Source organism: Corvus brachyrhynchos, unplaced genomic scaffold (assembly GCF_000691975.1).
Source record: "Corvus brachyrhynchos isolate BGI_N302 unplaced genomic scaffold, ASM69197v1 scaffold266, whole genome shotgun sequence".
Lineage (NCBI taxonomy): Eukaryota > Metazoa > Chordata > Aves > Passeriformes > Corvidae > Corvus > Corvus brachyrhynchos.
In genome coordinates, this window is record NW_008238633.1 from 2,262,374 (window position 1) to 2,279,624 (window position 17,251).

Consider the following 17,251-nt stretch of genomic DNA (forward strand, 5'->3'; position numbering starts at 1 on the left):
CACTCAGGTTTTCCTTCCTGCTTGTTAGAAATTTGGAGTGTCTCTTTTACCTCATGTTTTTATTATTTGCTCTCCTGGAAGTTCTCCCCTCCAAGTATCCGAAGTGCCTTAAGCACTTGAAGAAGCTCAGACTTGTGCAGGGATAGTTTTAGTTTCCCTTCCAGCAGTGATTTGCTGTTCTAGATCCCATCCTCTTCATCCCAGTGCCTGCAGTATCCTGCCTTGCTCCCCAGGTGTGAGCATGGACAGGCTCCCTCTGCTTCTCCGGCTTTGTTTGACTGCCCCAGGTACCTCAAACCGCCCAGGCAACTGTGGTGGCTTCTGCAGAGTTTACTTTTGAGCTAGAAAGGACACCTTTGTTCTGGGCTGCACTGTAAGCTGTAGGATGGAGTTTCTGGCACACTTTGATATGTCTGAGTTTTGCAGTTTTGCTGAAACTGGCATCCAAAAAAATGCTCTCCAAAGTGCAGTAGCAGCATCTCCCAGAGACAGAGCACATCCTCTGCAGGGCCTTTCTCAGCTCCCGAAACACTCAGGTCTTCTGTCACTTGCTCTTCACAGCTGGCAGAAATAGTTCTTCCATTAAGCATTTTTCTGGTGCGTGGTGCAGGATTTTCCAGAGGCAGCTGGAGCCACTGTTGTTCTTCGAAGGAGTTATGGAGAGGTGGCTGAATCGGATAAATCTCACAGGCTTGGTTCCTTGTCCTGTCTCCTTCCCAAGAACTACTCTGTACCTAGGCAGGAGTTGGGACAAGGAAGCCAGAGATGCCCTGTTGCAGCTTAGATGATCAAAAAGTTTCTCCTCTTGGACTGATGGGATTGTTGGGAGCCTGAAAACTTTTTGCCCTCAATTCTTGAAAAGTAAGTTGGATCTGGTGGGAGCTCAGCTGCTGGTTCCCACCTGGTAAGAGTTAAACACAACTTCGAAGATGTGAAAAGGGGTTGTGTTTATTCTGCAGAAATGACTGTGCATTTTAGGAAACTTTTTATGATTACTGCAATATTCATTTATACCTAGACACTTCCTGTTGTGGTAACACTGAAATGCTGGAGCTTTCTCTTGTTCTAGCTCCACTTTTTGAGCCATTCATGATCTTTTAAATTTTCTTAACAGGCTAATTTGTATTAAAACTACCTCAGCAGAATTAATGACATCAGTTACCATTTCAGAATTTTCCTGTATATGTATTACAAGTTAAAATTTTGTTGTTTATGTCTCAGGAATGGCCTCACATAAAGGCTCTTCAAAAAATGATGAAAATTTAGAACGAGCCATCAGGTGTGCTAGGCAAAAGAACACCTAAACATACGGGTTGGAGTAGGTTTGGAGTTGGAATATGTTTGGAGCTGAGCAAAGCAGCAGCAGTGCAGAGCAGAGAGATTAGTGAGTCATTTATTCCCCCTTTTTAAAAAAAGTTGAATTGCAGGTAACCTGCAGTCTGCACCTATTGCAGCAAGGTAACTTTGTCATTGTTTCTGCATTGTATCTGCGCATGTGTTCCAGCAGTGACAGAACTTTTAATTTAATAAATCCCTGAGTTTTGCTGTTACAAAGCAACCAGTGCTGTCTTTTAAAACAATCCTGTAAGTGTTGGAGCAAAGATGGCCAAACATTAAAAAAGAATCCTGTGAGAAAAATGAGTAGGATCTGAGATTGTGTTAATTGATTTTACTGTACATTAGATTTAGATTGCAGTTCTGTTGGTTTGGCTCTGGACTGAGGTCTTACATCATGCGGTTCTCTTGCATTCTTTCATACTTGTGAATATTACTGCTTCAGGAAGGGAAATCCATCTGTATCTGAATGTTTGTGCTTGGTGCAGGCTGTAATGGGACACTCCTTTATGCATTTCACAGCTTATTGATTTCTTTTACTGTGAAATCTCTTCTCCTGCTTGATTCCATTTGCAAGTAACTATCTGGTCCAAGGTTTAGCTCTGAAAATCCTGTTTTGGTGAGGATAAATACAGAAAGTCTGACTTGTGTTTGTTTATATGTGAGATTATCCTATTTCTTTTTAGTGTTTTTTCAATGGTTTAGACTTAAAGGTCTTTCCTTTGAGGCTGGGTATTCGTTATCTTTCTCAGGAAAGCATATCTGATGCCCAGGTTCTGTGGCAGGAGTGATTCCTGCAAAAACAAGGATCTCTGCAAGCTGGCTTTTTGGGACGGAGTACTGAGCCAGAAAAGGAAAAGGCTACTCAAAGGAACCGGGAAGCACAAAGCTGATAAAGTGGGATGGGAAGGGGTTATGTATGCAGATGACAGTCATTCAAGAGGGCATTGGGCTGCTGGGAGTATTTTATCATGTTATGAATACTTCAGATAATCGGCCAACAGAGCAAATTGCTGCTACTTTCAGGTTTTGTTAGGGTTTTTGTTTGTTTGTTTGTTTAGTGAATTTGTATTGCTTAAAAAATTCTAAGTAAGGAACTCTTAGGGATTTTTCCCTCTGGAAATACATCATTGTATTTTGAAATACCACCTTAAATTCTAGTTTTCCCACCTCACAGTAACAGAGTTAATGTGTGCAAGTAGATCCTTTTGCAGGAGATGATACTCATCACGTGGAGCAGATACTCTGTATCAGTGGGTGACAAATCCTTAAGTAGCCTTTAACAAAAGCAGCTGCCTTCTTTCAGACTTAGTGAATAAAGACAGTAAAAGATGTTGGAAACCAAGTATTATAAAGATGCTGAAAATACTCAAATCATATTGGAATTAGGTTGCAGAAATGAAAGTTTGCTCTTAAGCAATGCTCTGCATTGTGTTTGTGTGAAGAAAAGGGGGTGCTTGTTCTTTGTGTGGACAACCATTTCAAGCCAGAGCTCCGGTTCTGCGGAAGGGAGTGTGAACCGTCTGTGATTTCTTCCCTTGGAGGTACAGTAATGCTTTTGGCAAGAGTTCCTGAAGGCTCTGCAGGCTGGAAGTGAGTGCAGGCAGAGCTGTCCCCTTTGCTGGGCCCCTTTTTTCCCTTTTCCTGCAGCAGCTGGCAGAGGCCGCCTGTTGCTGTGGGACGGGTGTGAATTCCCCCCTCGCGGTGCCAGCGAGCAGAACAGCCTCGGGTGAAGGTTCTGCAGCACAAAACGCTGGGAACAGAGGGCTTTGGATCCCTCGGAGCTGCTCTGAGCAGGGCTGGGACGCTGGGATGTGCGTGGGTTTGGTGACAGCCACCCCAGCACATAATGCTTGGTAAGCGCTGGATGCGGGCTCTGATTCACTGGGGAGCAGCAGGAAAACCATGGCTGCTTTTTAAGGATTGGAGAAATTCACTGGAGGTTGGGATCGTGTCTGATTTTGCTAAAACACACCTGGAAGTAGCTGGGATGCCTGTGTTGGCAGGGAGGGAGGGTGGTGGGCATGCCTCCCAGTGCCTGGGTCTGCTCTGGGCTCACCCACGGGAATTGCTGGATTTCAAGCACTGGAATTGCACTGGCATCTCCCCCACTGCTCATGGACTCAGGGTTGGTAAAATAATGCTGATTTCTAAGACAAAGTGGAGTCCAGGCATGGCAAAGCTGTTTGGGCAGCTGGATTTGTTTGTAGTATATATTTTTAAGTTCTTTTTCTGTAGTATATATTTTTAAGTTCTTTTTCAAGCTTGGTCAGAAATCCTTCTGTGTGATTTTGGGCCCTTATATTTGACTTGAGAGATGCATCTCTGAACTTGTCTGGAGTGTCTGGAATGTTTGAGCTCGTGGACTTCAGTGAAATATGATTATCTTCACACACAGGCAGTTTTGATTGCCCTTCAGACAGTGTCTAACAGCAAAACAAGAATGACTACTAATTATAATAACAATGACAACTGTTCCATAGAAAATTAGTTTTTAAGTGATGTTCTCAACTAAATTTCTTAATAATGTGAAATTGATGAATGCCCTATAAGTAATCTTACAATTGTCTGACAAGAGGAGTCAGGTATCTGTAGGATTTGCTATTTATGTGTGAATAGGAGGGACTCACAAGTGCTGCTGTATTTTCACGAGGGCAGAGCTTTCATGGTGCTGTCCTACACGGTGCTGGGACATTTCCAGCTGGGCTCAGAAGAAATAATATCTGACGTGGAAGTAGAAGCTTCAGGTGTTTTTCATTTTTTCCAGAGACTGTATGAGTTGAAGGTGGATGAATTGAGGAGAGGATTTTTAGGGAGTGGATTGTAAGTAGTTCCCTGCCCGGAAGAGTAGTTCTAATTTAGGAAGAGGGAATTATTTGCCTACAGAAAGGCCTGGGGTGTGGTCTGCTGAGATTGCTGAGATAACTCAATAATTTTAGGTGTCTTGAGGGAAGGTCTGCCTGCTGTGCTTGTTCCTGGAGACAAGTTGATCCCACTGCCCAGTTTTTTGGTCCCTTCTTCCAAAAGCCTTTAGGGAAGATTTTTGTTGGGTTTTTCTGTGTTAATGCTTTTTGTTAGGATTGGGTTTTTGTTTGTTTATGTTGGTGGTGGTGGTGTTTTTTTTGGCAGAAAAACTACCAGTTCAACAATATTTAGGGCTGTGACTCTTCATTTAAAGTGAGGATGAGTGAAATAAGCACTGTTGTGTAAAATGGAAAATTTATTTTGCTTGGGAATTTCAGTAAGTTTGTTCATCAGTGGGCACTTGACAGCCCCACTCCCCCAGTAAATGCAACACTAAGTTGTTGAAAAGGGAGTTCTGAAACAAAAAACCCCAAACCACTGCTGTAGATGAATGTTTTGTTTCATTTTATAAGCATTTTTTGGGGAGTAAACAAAACTTTTCCTTTGAAAATCAGCTTGTGCTTACTAAAACAAAATAGAATAATTTTGAGCAGAGATTATTTTTTTCTTTGAGACGGTGAAAAGTAGGAATCTCCTGGAGCTGTAGGTGGTTTTGCAGCTTCCAAATTGTAATTTTAATTGTGGTAGCCCAGCTAATATTTAGTTGAAAAGTGACAATTTGGCTTGTAGCCACCAAAGGTTCTGCATTGCAGCACCAAGAAGGAGCATTCGCTGAACGGTGATTTTAGCCATGGGTTTCGGTGCTGCTGTTTTCCAGGATATCCCAGGATATTCCCAGGATCCCTTTGTCCAGGCTGTGTGTGAGCTCCCTGCCTGCTTGCTCAGGGCTGGGGTGGGATCATTCCTGTGTCCAGGAGCTGTTTCCATGCTGTAATCCAAGAGCAGCTACTGTACATTAAATATAGAGCCTGTTGTGCTGCCATTAACTCACTTTGCCTCAGTCATTAGCTCAGAGCGCTGCAAGTCCAAACTTTGCGGCTGAGGCTGCTCCTGCAATTGAATTCTCCTGGACCTGAGCTGGGACAGTGCTGGGACAGTGATTCCTGGGGAATTGTGAGCTGCTATTCAAATCCAGCCTGGAAAACAGGCTCGGGGAACACGCAGCACTCAGGACCAGCTGTGAAACCTTCAAGGTTGGATTTTCCGGTGGATTCTGCTAATCTGCAGCTGCTCATTTGTAATTAGTGAAGAGGGCCAAGCCTTAGATGGGGGGCAGAGCAGGGGATGCAAAGGGTTACAATTGTATTGTTATGCTGTTGGCTCTGCCCTCCCCAGCCTGCCAGGGGAATTTGGCACAGAGTCCCTGTGTCCTGAGGTTCCCAAGTCACTGGTTGCCTGGCATCGTGTTAACCCAGCGTCTACCACGAAAAATGAGCTGAGATTTGATTCAGGAGCAATAATTTCTCTACAACCAAGTGATTCTTGAGCAAGCTGAGGAATAGCACAGAAGAATTGTGAGTAGTTCAGCCAAGGTGCTGTTCCTGAATGCAGCAGAGATCTGGATCCTCATGTCCAGAAAGGAGGTCACTTCTAGCTCTTACCTGACAGGTGTGGTGTCACCACAAAGGTGACAAAGGTACAGCAACAGGTTTTATTTGAAAAAAGCATTACTGGAATAAAAGCTTGTTGAAGAGATTAACTTGGAAGTGGCAGGAAGATGATGAGAGGGGAGCGATGGTTTTGTCTCCTAATTCAAGAGTCAGGGCAAGAGCAGTCCAAGCCATTGGATTTTAGGTTGTTAAAAAGAAACAAAAAGAGCCTGTGAAGAAAAGGGACTTTAAAAAGTACTTAGCTTAAAGCCTGGAATCCATGACCATGGGATGTTGTTGAGGCTAAAGGATTTAGGGCTGGGCAGGATCACCAAGGGACATCCCCACACCCCGTGTGGGTGTTTTAGGGGCTCCTTATTTCCCTCTATTGGCAGGACTTTTTCCCCTCAGCCTTGCTTTTGGAGAGATTTTCTCATTGAAATAGACTGTTTGAACGTGTAACTTCAGCATTGAATACCAATTCCTTTTCTGTCTCTGCCTTTCATCACAGCATTTTTAAAGATTTTTCCTGCATATTAATTTGCTATGATAGGCTTTAAAAAGCAGGGGAAAAACCACCTTGAATTTCACACGCAGACAGGACACAGAGGGCATTTCACTGATACTCAGGAATGGTCCAAAGACAGGCTGTTATTTTTATTTTCCATAGAGCCAGTGGTCCCTTCTGGTGCTTTCCTCTGCAGCTGGAGTGTGCAGGTCCCCACTGAGGCCCAGTCAGTGCAGGCACTGTGTGAGCTCTTCCAGCACTGGTGACTCCAGGCTGCTGGGGATGCCCACGTTCACCTGGTGAGGAGGGAAGTGCTCTTCCCTTGAGTCACTGGCTTGCCTTTAATGACAATTCTGTTGCTGTATGGGAACTGAAGTCCCCCATACACAGATACAAACCCAGCTTTCTTCTCATTGCAGTGAATGATGGGCTCATTATGTGAGCACATCTATAGGGATTTACTGTTCAGGAGTAGCTGGAAATTACTCCTTTGAAAGAGCAGTTGTAATTAAGGGATTCTGAGATAAATGCAGTGTCGTTTGCTTTTCCTTCATTTTCTCCTCTGAAAATTTTGCTTCCTGCCTTGGCTCCCTGCATTTATGCTGATATCAGCCATGTCTTTTCAGTAAAATAAACTTTCCTTGGGCTTCAGCAATGCTTAGGGAATATTGCAGTGTTAGATGGAATGGGATTAATAGTATGGTAAATGAGGAGGGGTCTGGTCTTAAAAAAAAGTTGTTTCTTGGTGCATCTAGATGAGTATCTGAAGAAATTCTGGGCTGAAGAGAGATGCTGGTTGGCAGAGCTGGCAGATCTGGGGGGTTGGCTTCTCTTTGGGATGTCCCACTGGGGGATTCCGCCTAGCAAAGTGCACTTCCTCGTGTTCCTGACAGGACTGACGGAACGTTGCACGTCTCAGGACGGCCTGGAACAACACTAAGGCCTCTTCCCTATTTTGTCCCCTGCCAGAACCAAGACTGCCAACGGGGATTACCGGAAGGAGCACCGGGAGCGGAGCCGCAGCCCCATCGAGCGGGCGGCTGCCCCCACCATGAGCCTCCATGCCAACCACATGTACGCCTCCATCCCGAGCCTGAGCATGGAGCAGCCCCTAGCACTGACCAAAAACAGCATGGATGCAGCCAGGACAGTCGGCATCTCCCCCAGCCTGAGCAGCGTGGAGCGGCAGCAGGTACGGGATTGTCCCGGCTGGGGCACGGGGAGGGCTCCCAGCTGCAACCACAGCCTGGGAGGAGAAGCTGCTCCTCAGGCAGGATGTGGTTTAAAAATGCACACTGAGTGTCACAGCTCGTTGTGACATTCATTGTGACATTCCCAAGCCTGGGAATGCCTGGGTTTTATTTGGGAGTACATGTGTTTGAACTGGGAATTCAGAGTGTGGTTCAGGGACGCCCCAGCACCTGCCAGGCAATGCCTGGGGGCATCACCTGTGCCTCTCCTGGTGATCCCTGTGTGTCCCCTCCCCTCTGTCCCAGTTCTCTCCACCCTGAAGAAGGGGTACAACACATAAGGGAATATTTGACACTGAATGATCTTAGTTTTAGCCAGCCAAAAGCATTTGCTGCGTTGTTCAGAGTAATGTTGCATCACTAATTCACTTTTCCTAAAGCCAAGTCATTATTTTTGATTAATTTATGCCTTATTTCCATATGCCGGAGTGGTTGTTAAGGTTTTTTTGTTGGTTGGTTGTTCTTTGCCATCTTGCACATGGTGTTTGTTTTGCTGCAGAAGTGCTGAAGCTGAGCCATCTCTGTGCAGGTTAGGCAAGAACAGTTTTCTTATGTGTCAGCCTCACTTTTATCCCTCTTACAAGTGGAGAGACAAAGCAAGAGAGTTGAGCTGTGATGAGCTGCAGCTGAGAAATTAAACTGGCCCATGTACCCAAGCTCTTCCTTCCCTGGACCCCTCTCTTTGACATTTTGAACTAGATTACAATCATTTTTCCTGGGAAAATAGGATGCTGAGGCAAGGCCTTGCTAAGAGCACAGAGTAGGAATCATATGTAACAAAAAGTGTACTGAAAAAAAGAAATCCTAGTTTGATGATTCCTTGTTTTGGGGTTGTTTTTCTTTAACCTTAACAGGTTGAATGAGATTTCATCTTACTCTGTTTCTAATGAACAGGTGGGAGAAAAATGCCTTATTTGCAGCAGGACAGGGGTATTCAGCTGCTGTAGTTAGTGATTGTTACTAAATTCTCAGTTTATCTCAACATTTTTGTGTAAGCTTCTGTATTCTGTACACACACAACCATAGCAGAGGATTCTGCACGGTGCCTTATCCTGTCCCTTGGGTCTTTGAGGTGTTGGCACGTGCATTTCTGAGACATTATTACCTGTCTTGCTCTACTTCCCTCCTCTTGCATGTCCAAAATACTCTTCTGACGAGATTAAAATATAAAATACACCACTTCAGAGAGGCACAAAATCCTGGCCCCTATAGAAAATAAATACTCCCACACGTGAACTGCTTACAGAAAAATTAAATCATTATTTTTTCTTTATTTACTGTTTTTTTACTTTGCTGCCAGTGCAGTAAGATGTAAATAACCTCATTGCTGTTTTGTCCTGGCAAAAATAGTGTTCAACCTCCCTGGAAAGCTCAGCTCTGACTTTACTGGTCTTGCTCTTACTCTGCCTAAAGTACCACCAAAGAAGGAAAATTCCCTCCTTCCTCACTGACCTTGTATGGGGGTAGGTGATTTTTTTGTGGGTAAAATTGTGTAAAATGGCCAAGAAATTAAATTACATCGTGTTAATCTTTTGAACACTACTAATTAATTTGCATTGAGTATAATAGACTCTGCATGATCAAATATATGAAATTTATTCCAATACCTGTGTTATTTCCCTTCAGCCACCTGGAGAAACTGGGGCGTTTCTTTACCCAAGGCTTTGTTTCAGTGTAACATTTCCACAGTAAACAACTATGAAAAGAGCATTTTATGTTTACACTTTGTAGGAAGTATAGATGGTGCAGTTCTGATGCTGTAATGTAGCTGTGAATAGACATTTTGGGGAATTTGCATGTGCTGAGAATGACAGTGATGCTAATTAAGTAGTGCTGGAAAGGCAGGTGAATTACAACAGGAAAGGACTTGTGGTCGAGGCTGGCTCAGAGTTCTTCATATTGTACATCCTATGGGATTAGGATGCACTGTGGAATACAGAGGTAGGGCTAGGATAACTCAACTTCTGATTAAAATTATAACACCAAGACAACAAATACCTGTAAAATGTGCAAAACCCTTCTGAGTCCTGACAAAGATGCGTGGCCATAGAATGAAACAAACATTTAATGTGTTGGCATTTAGTGCTGCATATGGAACTCTGTGAAGTTGACACAATGACTGTAAAACCACTTTTAAGATTTGCTTTCACACTGCCCTTTTTCTGTTCACTGAAATAGCAAGAACTGCCATGGAAATGCAATGTGGATTTTTATTTTGATAAAAGAATATTGGATATTTGGGAGGTTAATATGAATTGAGTAGTTTATGGGTTTAATTGTTGGGGCTGTAAAGTGGCAACAATCACTGTAAAATCACTTTTAAGATTTGCTTGCACGCTGCCCTTTTTCGGTTCGCTTAAGTAACAAGAACCTTTGTGGAAATGCAATGTGGATTTTTATTTTTAACCAAAGAAACAGCTGAATATTTGGGGGGTTAATACAAAGTGGGTTTAATTGCTGCTGCTGCTGGCCTGAGTGTGACACTTGTGTCCCCTCCAGAACCGTCCCTCTGTTATCACCTGTGCTTCTGCCAACAACCGGAACTGCAACCTGTCCCACTGCCCCATCGCCCACAGCGCCTGCTCCGGGGCTGCCTACAGGAGACCCTCCAGCTGTAAGTGCCACACTCCAAACCGGCCCCACTGGGATTCCAGGACAGCAGAATGGGCTCCACTGTGCCCATATTACCAGGGAGAAAAGGAGGTGAAACAATGCACACCCCTTTGCGTCCCCCAGCAGAAAGTACCAATGCAGAATTAGGGGGAGAGGGGTGTTCTTTCTTCTTGTTTTAAAAAGCTTCTTTTTAAAAAAAAAAAAAAAACCCCGAGCACCCCACACAGACAAATAAGTCATTATGTTTATTTTAGCCCAGCTGACAAACAGCAGCCAGGGCCAGCAGATCCCCCCACGCTCTTATTTTAGGAGCTGTAGTTTCCGTGCTCTCTCAATGGCCAGGAGACTCTTGTGATTCAGCTGCAGTCGCAGAAATCTTTCCTGCAGCCACAAATACCCTTCCAAAGCCTGTACCCTCCACCCTGCTCTGCACGGAGAACACAAAAAGCTTTGGAGGGCAGTTGCTACAGCAACCCAAGCAGGGAGCTTTAGCTTTCTGCCTTCTGTGCAATTAGTACTGTTCATGAAATCTGGTCAGGCAGTACTTGCTGGGAACCCTGGGCTGTTTCTGTTCACTCTCCCTGCACAGAAAGCACAGGGGAAGCTCAGCCCTTCCCTTGCAAGTCCTTTACCTGCTGAGGCAGAGCTTTAACTTGCAGCATTGCCAAAAGCCCAGGGCAGTGTGGCTCCAGCAGCCAGGATGTGTCCATGGAACAATACCAGGATGATGCAGGCAGCAACCTAAAGTCCATAGTAGGGTAATTGTAAGTATTTTTATTAGGAGTAGTATTTTTTTTATTTTTATGAAGATCAGTGTGCTGTTGATAACTCAGACTGGGAGCTGAAGGAGACCCTTAGACTCTTGGAGAAATCAATCATTGGGGATCTCAGATGTTACAAGTTTTCTCACAAACTGGTGCTACTGGTCCCAGGGGAGCTGCTCCAGTGGGCATGGGAACAGGGGGTAGATGTTTCCAAAAAAGATTTGTCTCCTGGCAGGTGAAGAGGTATCTGTGCATGACACTCATGTTTATTTTAGGATCAATCAAGCCTTGCTGGAGCACGGGGGCAGTGCCATGGATCCCAACAGTTCCAAGGATTTTTGGAAAGATAATTCTCATTGAGACATACAAATACTGGTTCTAAACTGTAAAACTGCAGTGCTCTTATGTTCAGTCTGAGGAATTACTGCAGTTCCTGTTCAAAACCTGTCTTTTAAGGCTCTTGTAATAGTCTTACAGCACTTACTGCAGTGGCCATGATTCATTTAGTTCTGACTGCTCCCAGCACAAGTGCGTGGAGTAAGATGAAACCCTGAGCTCAGCTTTTGGCATACTGCAATTTAGGATGAGGTCTCCTCACACCTGACTGCTATCAGCAGGCTTGGGAGCTGATTTTAAACAACTGTTTACATCATTAATTCCATTTAAGCCTAAATATAGGTTCTATGTGATTGTTTTGGGAGAAGGTTTCCATAGAATTGGAGCTGGAGATGTTGGTTGCCTAAGGGAGAAATACAATTATATATAAATGCTCACCTGTTGCAGGTCACAGAAAAGCAAAAATACTTAACTCCAGTTTTTTTTCTTTCGTTTTAACTCCTTCCTCCCCACCTTGTTCCCCACTGCTTTCACTCCCAGGTCTGTAAGGGTGTAAGGAAGGCCATCTTCGTGACTGGGACTTGTAGTGACAGGGCATTATACTACAGGGGGAGATGCTTTGAGGGTTGGAGCCCTCCTGCTCTGGTGACAGGCTAGGAGAGAGGGGGTGGTGTTCAGCCTGGAGAGGAGAAGGCCCTTCCAGTTCCTAAAGGGGCTCCAGGAGAGCTGGAGAGGGACTTTGGACAAGGGCCTGAGGTGATGGGACAAGGGGAATGGCTTCCCACTGTCAGAAGGCAGGGTTAGGTGGGATATTGGGAAGAAATCCCTCCCTGTGAGGGTGTGGGGAGGCCCTGGCACAGGGTGCCCAGAGCAGCTGTGGCTGCCCCTGGATCCCTGGAAGTGCCCAAGGCCAGGCTGGACATTGGGGCTTGGAGCAGCCTGGGACAGTGGGAGGGGGTTGGAATGAATGGGATGAGCTTTAAGGTCCTTCCAACCCAAGCTATTCCCAGAGTCTGTGACAGAGAACAGGATAAAGTGCAGGTTGTGAGTGCAGCACTCAGTGCCAGGCTTTTAACTCCCCCTCTGCCTCCTGTCCCCACAGCCACCACTGCCTGTGACCCGGTGGTGGAGGAGCACTTCCGCAGGAGCCTCGGCAAGAACTACAAGGAGCCTGAGCCGGTGGCAAACTCGGTGTCCATCACAGGGTCAGTGGATGACCACTTTGCCAAAGCACTGGGGGACACGTGGCTGCAGATCAAGGCTGCCAAGGACGGGGTGTCGGGCAGCCCCGAGTCGGCGTCGCGGCGGGGCCAGGCGTCCCCTTCCTCCCACATGGTCAATCACAATCACTCACCCTCCGTGGTCTCCTGAGGACAGGACCCTTCCCGTGGTGAATTTGCATGGTTTGACTGAGCTTGGAACAGTGCTTAAATAGTGGTGGGGGAGGGGAGGTTAGTTTTCGACACATGTTTTTGTGTACTCACTTTCTTGTTTTTTTTGTAAAAGGGTGCCCTTAAAGACGATAGCAGGAACTATTTCATAAAGATTCATACGATGTAGCATCCTTTTTTTCCTGCCTCAATTACCAAAGAAACCTCTGATGCAAATCTGCTGCCCCTTAAAAAGATAATGCACGCTAATCCACAAAAGCCATTACACTTAGTTGGTTGACCCAAGTGCTTTTTTTGCTTTTCTTAGCTTCTCAAGACTAGAATTTGTCTGGTTTGCTTACATTGCCTTTTTTTTTCCCTCTGTGAAGTAATTTTGTATGTATATACTTGAAAAGAACTGTCATGTATGATTTGCACTATTGGAGGAGGACTGAAGTTGCACAGCAACTTTCTGGAAGAGGCTAATATTTTGAGGGCAAACTGCTGAAAAAAGGGTTTAAGGATGACATTTCTATCAGTTTGATTTTTCTTAGAGCAAAACAGCTTTGGAAGGGGAAGTCTCATACAGGTTATAGGTCTTTCTCTCTTTAGATTTCAGGTGCTTAGTGCTTGCAACTGGACTGCATAATTTACAGAACACGGGCATTTTTTCCTAAACACTGCAGTTTGTTAGACTAGAGCTGAGGTTGGAGGGTTCCATAGTGCTTAACGATGCATGTTTTATGAAAAATAGCTGGTATCTATTAATGTATAGACAGTAAGAATCATAATACTTATTAGCTTCTCTTCAGAATTAGTTTATTTTTGTCAGTAACAACCCTAGATATACTTACTGCTGGTACAGTTGTACTCTATGATATTTGTATTTGCTATTCACTTTAGTGGCAGCAGCACCGAGGGCAGCTCAGGACAGGCCTCGTGCAGCACTGCTGCTTCACAGGGATCTGCTTCCCAAACCCCAGTCTGTGTAATCCACCCTGAACTAGCTGCAGGAACTGCTACCCTTACGGATCTTGGCTGGACAACAGATTGTTACAGTTTGTGAAAGATGATCTTTCAGTTTGTTTATTTTTTGGTTTCTTTTTTTAAGCCTATCCATCAGCCTATGCCAAGTCGCAGCATACATTCCTTCAGTAGGGACTTTATACAGGTATTACTGCATTTATTATCATTTGCTATATTAATAGCTACTAACTAGAAATTAGGCAGTAGAGGCAGGCATAAAACCACAGCTGTGCTAGTGCTAAGAGCTTCTCTTCTCCTTGTTAAGTGTAACTACTCTCCCCCGTACATTCCATCTTCCCAGGACAGTTGCAGCTAGGGCTTGGTTTTTATACTGGGTCCCCTGAAAGGATGGGCTCAGTGTAGGAAGTGAGAACTGGTTGGAAGATGAACTCCACGTGATGTATTATGGACTACGTTACAGTATTGGGTCCATTGTGGCTTTTATTTTATGCTTTTTGTTGTTTTGTTTTTTTTTTTTTTAAAGTTAAGCTATTTAATTTGGAAAAGGTGCAGGGTAGAAAGAGATCGGGAGATTGGCTCTTACTTTTGGTGAGAAGGTGGCTGCTCAGTTTTCTTTAAAAAAATGAAAAAAAACCCACAAAAAAAACCAACCCAACACCTAAGCCCCCCAGTTTTACACATTTCACTACCATCTTACTGGGTAGTCAACGCTTCCTTGCTTTGGCATTCAGTACCCTACTCTCTGTAGGAAGATTGTTAAAAGAACACTTTTTTATATAGGTAACTTTAAGACCATCGTTACGCTGTGCGTAAAGAATGTACAGAGAAATTTGTAGGTATTTTTTGAGGAACAATTAATTTGTTAATGATATGTAGCTATTTAATTTTTCCCTTTCCTTTATTGTAATCATTCTTTTTTTTTTTTTTTTTTTTTGGAGAAAAAAGTTGATCTTTTTTTTTTTTGTTGTTGTAGATTTGTCTGTAATACAGTAAAAGTGCAGGAACACAGTTATTCTATGAGGACACTGCATTAGCATTAATAGCCACTTGTTTGTTATTGCTACAGGCTACTGAGCAGTATAACAGTCAATACTAATACTGTAGATGGACTCTGTGGAAAATGTGACTCCTCTATTTCTTTGTAAACACAAATAAGATAATGTTTTTAAAGCTAATATTTTCAATAATAGCTGTTTTACAAGGTTCCATTTACTTATCTGAGATAGGTAAATGGATTTGAGGGCAATAAAGATTTAATGTGCTATGTCCAGTAAAACAGATATTGGACACAACAATGTCACGAAAGCCAAAGGGTTGGGGGGAGGTGGAAGGACACTTAACTGAACTCACCATCACGAGACGTGGTGAAGTTTCTTCACAGAGCCAGGTTATCTACAGTTCAGTTTGAAAGATTCTCTCTGTGTTTGTAAATCTGTAATATACCATTCTTTTGTGGCCTTGTTTCACCTGGAAAAAAAAAAAAAAAAAAAAAAGGTTTGGCAGGCCATCTTTTTTTTTTGTACTTAAAAGTAGCCTTAAAGAACAATAAAGTGCTCTTAAATCACAGGTGTGTTCCTAAGCCTCTGTATGGCCTGGTGGGAGAGGAATTGGTGTCTGTGCTTTGTGAGCTGGAGGCAGGAACAAACTTCTGGCCACATCCTGCTTTCCTTCCTTTTTTAGGACCATAACCCCACTGATGGGGCTGCCACAGCCTCAGCCTGGGGTTCAAGGGGGGCTTCCCTACAAGAGTTTGTCAACAAACCCTTTACAGGAATAGAAAATGCTGTGGCTGGCCCAGCAGCCATGCTGGGCCTTGAGGAGCTCACCTGGACAGGGACTGGCGTGGAAAACACCAGCTGCTTCTGCATTTCTGGTCATGAAAAGACCAGTTTTCTGGCATTTTGTTTGTCCCCCAGCTTCTTCAAGTGTCACCTAGAGAACGGGAATCCCTGCCTGGAGAACACAGCTGTATTTTGTCCTCTGTTCCGGGTGAGCAGCATTCCAATGGCACTGGAGATGGTTAATCCTTAAAAAAGTAGTTGTAATTACCTGAGTTTGAGAAAGCCCAGTGAACCAGGCAAGAACCTGCAGAGAACTTTCAACACTCAGTGCATTAGAAGGGGCTCCAAAGTGCGAAAAAAGGAGCCTCTAAAGGGAAGGAGACACGAAGTTGCTGCTGGCTCAGCAGGGCATGAAGGGTTTGAAAACACGGCAGGCCTGGCATGGCTGGGTTCGGCGTGAGGGAGATTCCATGAGAACACTTCCAGGAGGATTGGTTTAACACATCTGAAACACATTCCTCTCCAAAACCCATGGAAAGAGGCCCAAATCCATGTTGTGAGGGTGTGTGGGAGGGAGGCCAAGGACAACACACCCCACAGGCCTCACAGGCTGCGCTCTGAGGGGAGCTGCTTTCCCTTCAGAAAAAAGGGAAAACATCCCTTCACCAACGTTTTGGGGGCTCCACAGCACAGGCCAGGAACATCGCTGTCTTCCAGGCCAGTAACTTACAGCAAACTCCATTTTCTGCATGGTAAAAGGGTTTTTCTAACTGGCACAAGCAGTAATCCTGCACAGGGGGGTGGCACCGTGGCCTGGAGAAACCAGCCCAGACACACATTTCATTAAGCCCTCCAGTATTTGTAATGGCATCTTTTTCTGAGACCTAAATTAGAGGCAAACCCAGCTGTGCATTTGTAATCTCATCCCTAGGCACGACCATTAGTTTTAATAATTTCAATCCAACCATTGTTTCAGTTTCAGAAAGCAGACCTGACATCATCAGCACTGAGCTGGGCTCTGGGCAGAGGTCAGGAGTGCCCTCTCCAGAATGCAGTTCTGCTCCACTTCAGGCTGGATTGGTTGTGAAAATTACCTTTGCAGACAAATCTATCCAGAGGCCAGAGAGAGCTGGGCAGTGCTGGTGTGACCTAGAGTGGTACAACAGGTCACAGCTGTGTGTGTGCACCTGGGCACGATGGCTGTGTCTTCACGGAGTGCTGGCACTGGACAGTGACCACTGACCTGCCCAGCTGGGCTAAAGGAACCTCAGCAGCCTGGGAGTGGCACTGCTCAGGCTCGGGATGATCCCTGTGAATGGAGACTTCTCCAGTATCCAAACACTGCCACCAGCTCATGTTCTTAACGTGACACCCGGGCAAGACCCATCCAGGAGCATTTCCAGTGTTATTTGTGCACTCCCGAGAGCTGGCACACTTAGGCTTGGCCCAGGGGAATGTTCACACTATCTTTAGATCCTTCTTGAAATTTAAACCCCTCTGCATCCTCCTGATCCGTGTCCTCTGGCATGGACACAGCCCCAGGTATGTTCCCAGGTCTCAGCTCTCTTCCCTTAGCAGACTGATTCCACAGCTGGATTACAAGGTATGATAAAGCACATTCTATCCCTGAAGGGCCCTTGCTAAAAACTATATCAATTTAATAATTTTTTACCCTCTCTTTAAATGGGAACATTCTGCCCCTCTCTGAACAGCTACCTCAAGAGCTTTCTTGGGTGTAAGACAGCCAAAATAATTTAATTGCTTCTTTTTAAGCTGCAGTTACTCACAGTGGGAGCAGTGCCAAACACCAGAGCATTCCCAGTACAGGCTCCTCAGGGAGCTGCCCCTTCCTT

The 17,251-nt window shown here is 44.7% G+C and overlaps 1 protein-coding gene across 2 annotated transcripts in view; it reads left to right on the top strand.

Moving 5' to 3' along the window:
- Positions 1-15,183, top strand: part of VGLL4 (vestigial like family member 4) — a 67,284-nt gene extending 52,101 nt beyond the window's left edge. For both annotated transcript variants that reach the window (XM_008636034.2, XM_008636033.2), the window contains exons 3-5: positions 7,267-7,489; positions 10,047-10,161; positions 12,363-15,183. In XM_008636034.2, the coding sequence (XP_008634256.1) occupies positions 7,267-7,489; positions 10,047-10,161; positions 12,363-12,631 (607 nt within the window). In that variant the 3' untranslated portion in view covers positions 12,632-15,183. The remainder of the gene's footprint in view (positions 1-7,266; positions 7,490-10,046; positions 10,162-12,362) is intronic.
- Positions 15,184-17,251: the final 2,068 nt, after the last annotated feature.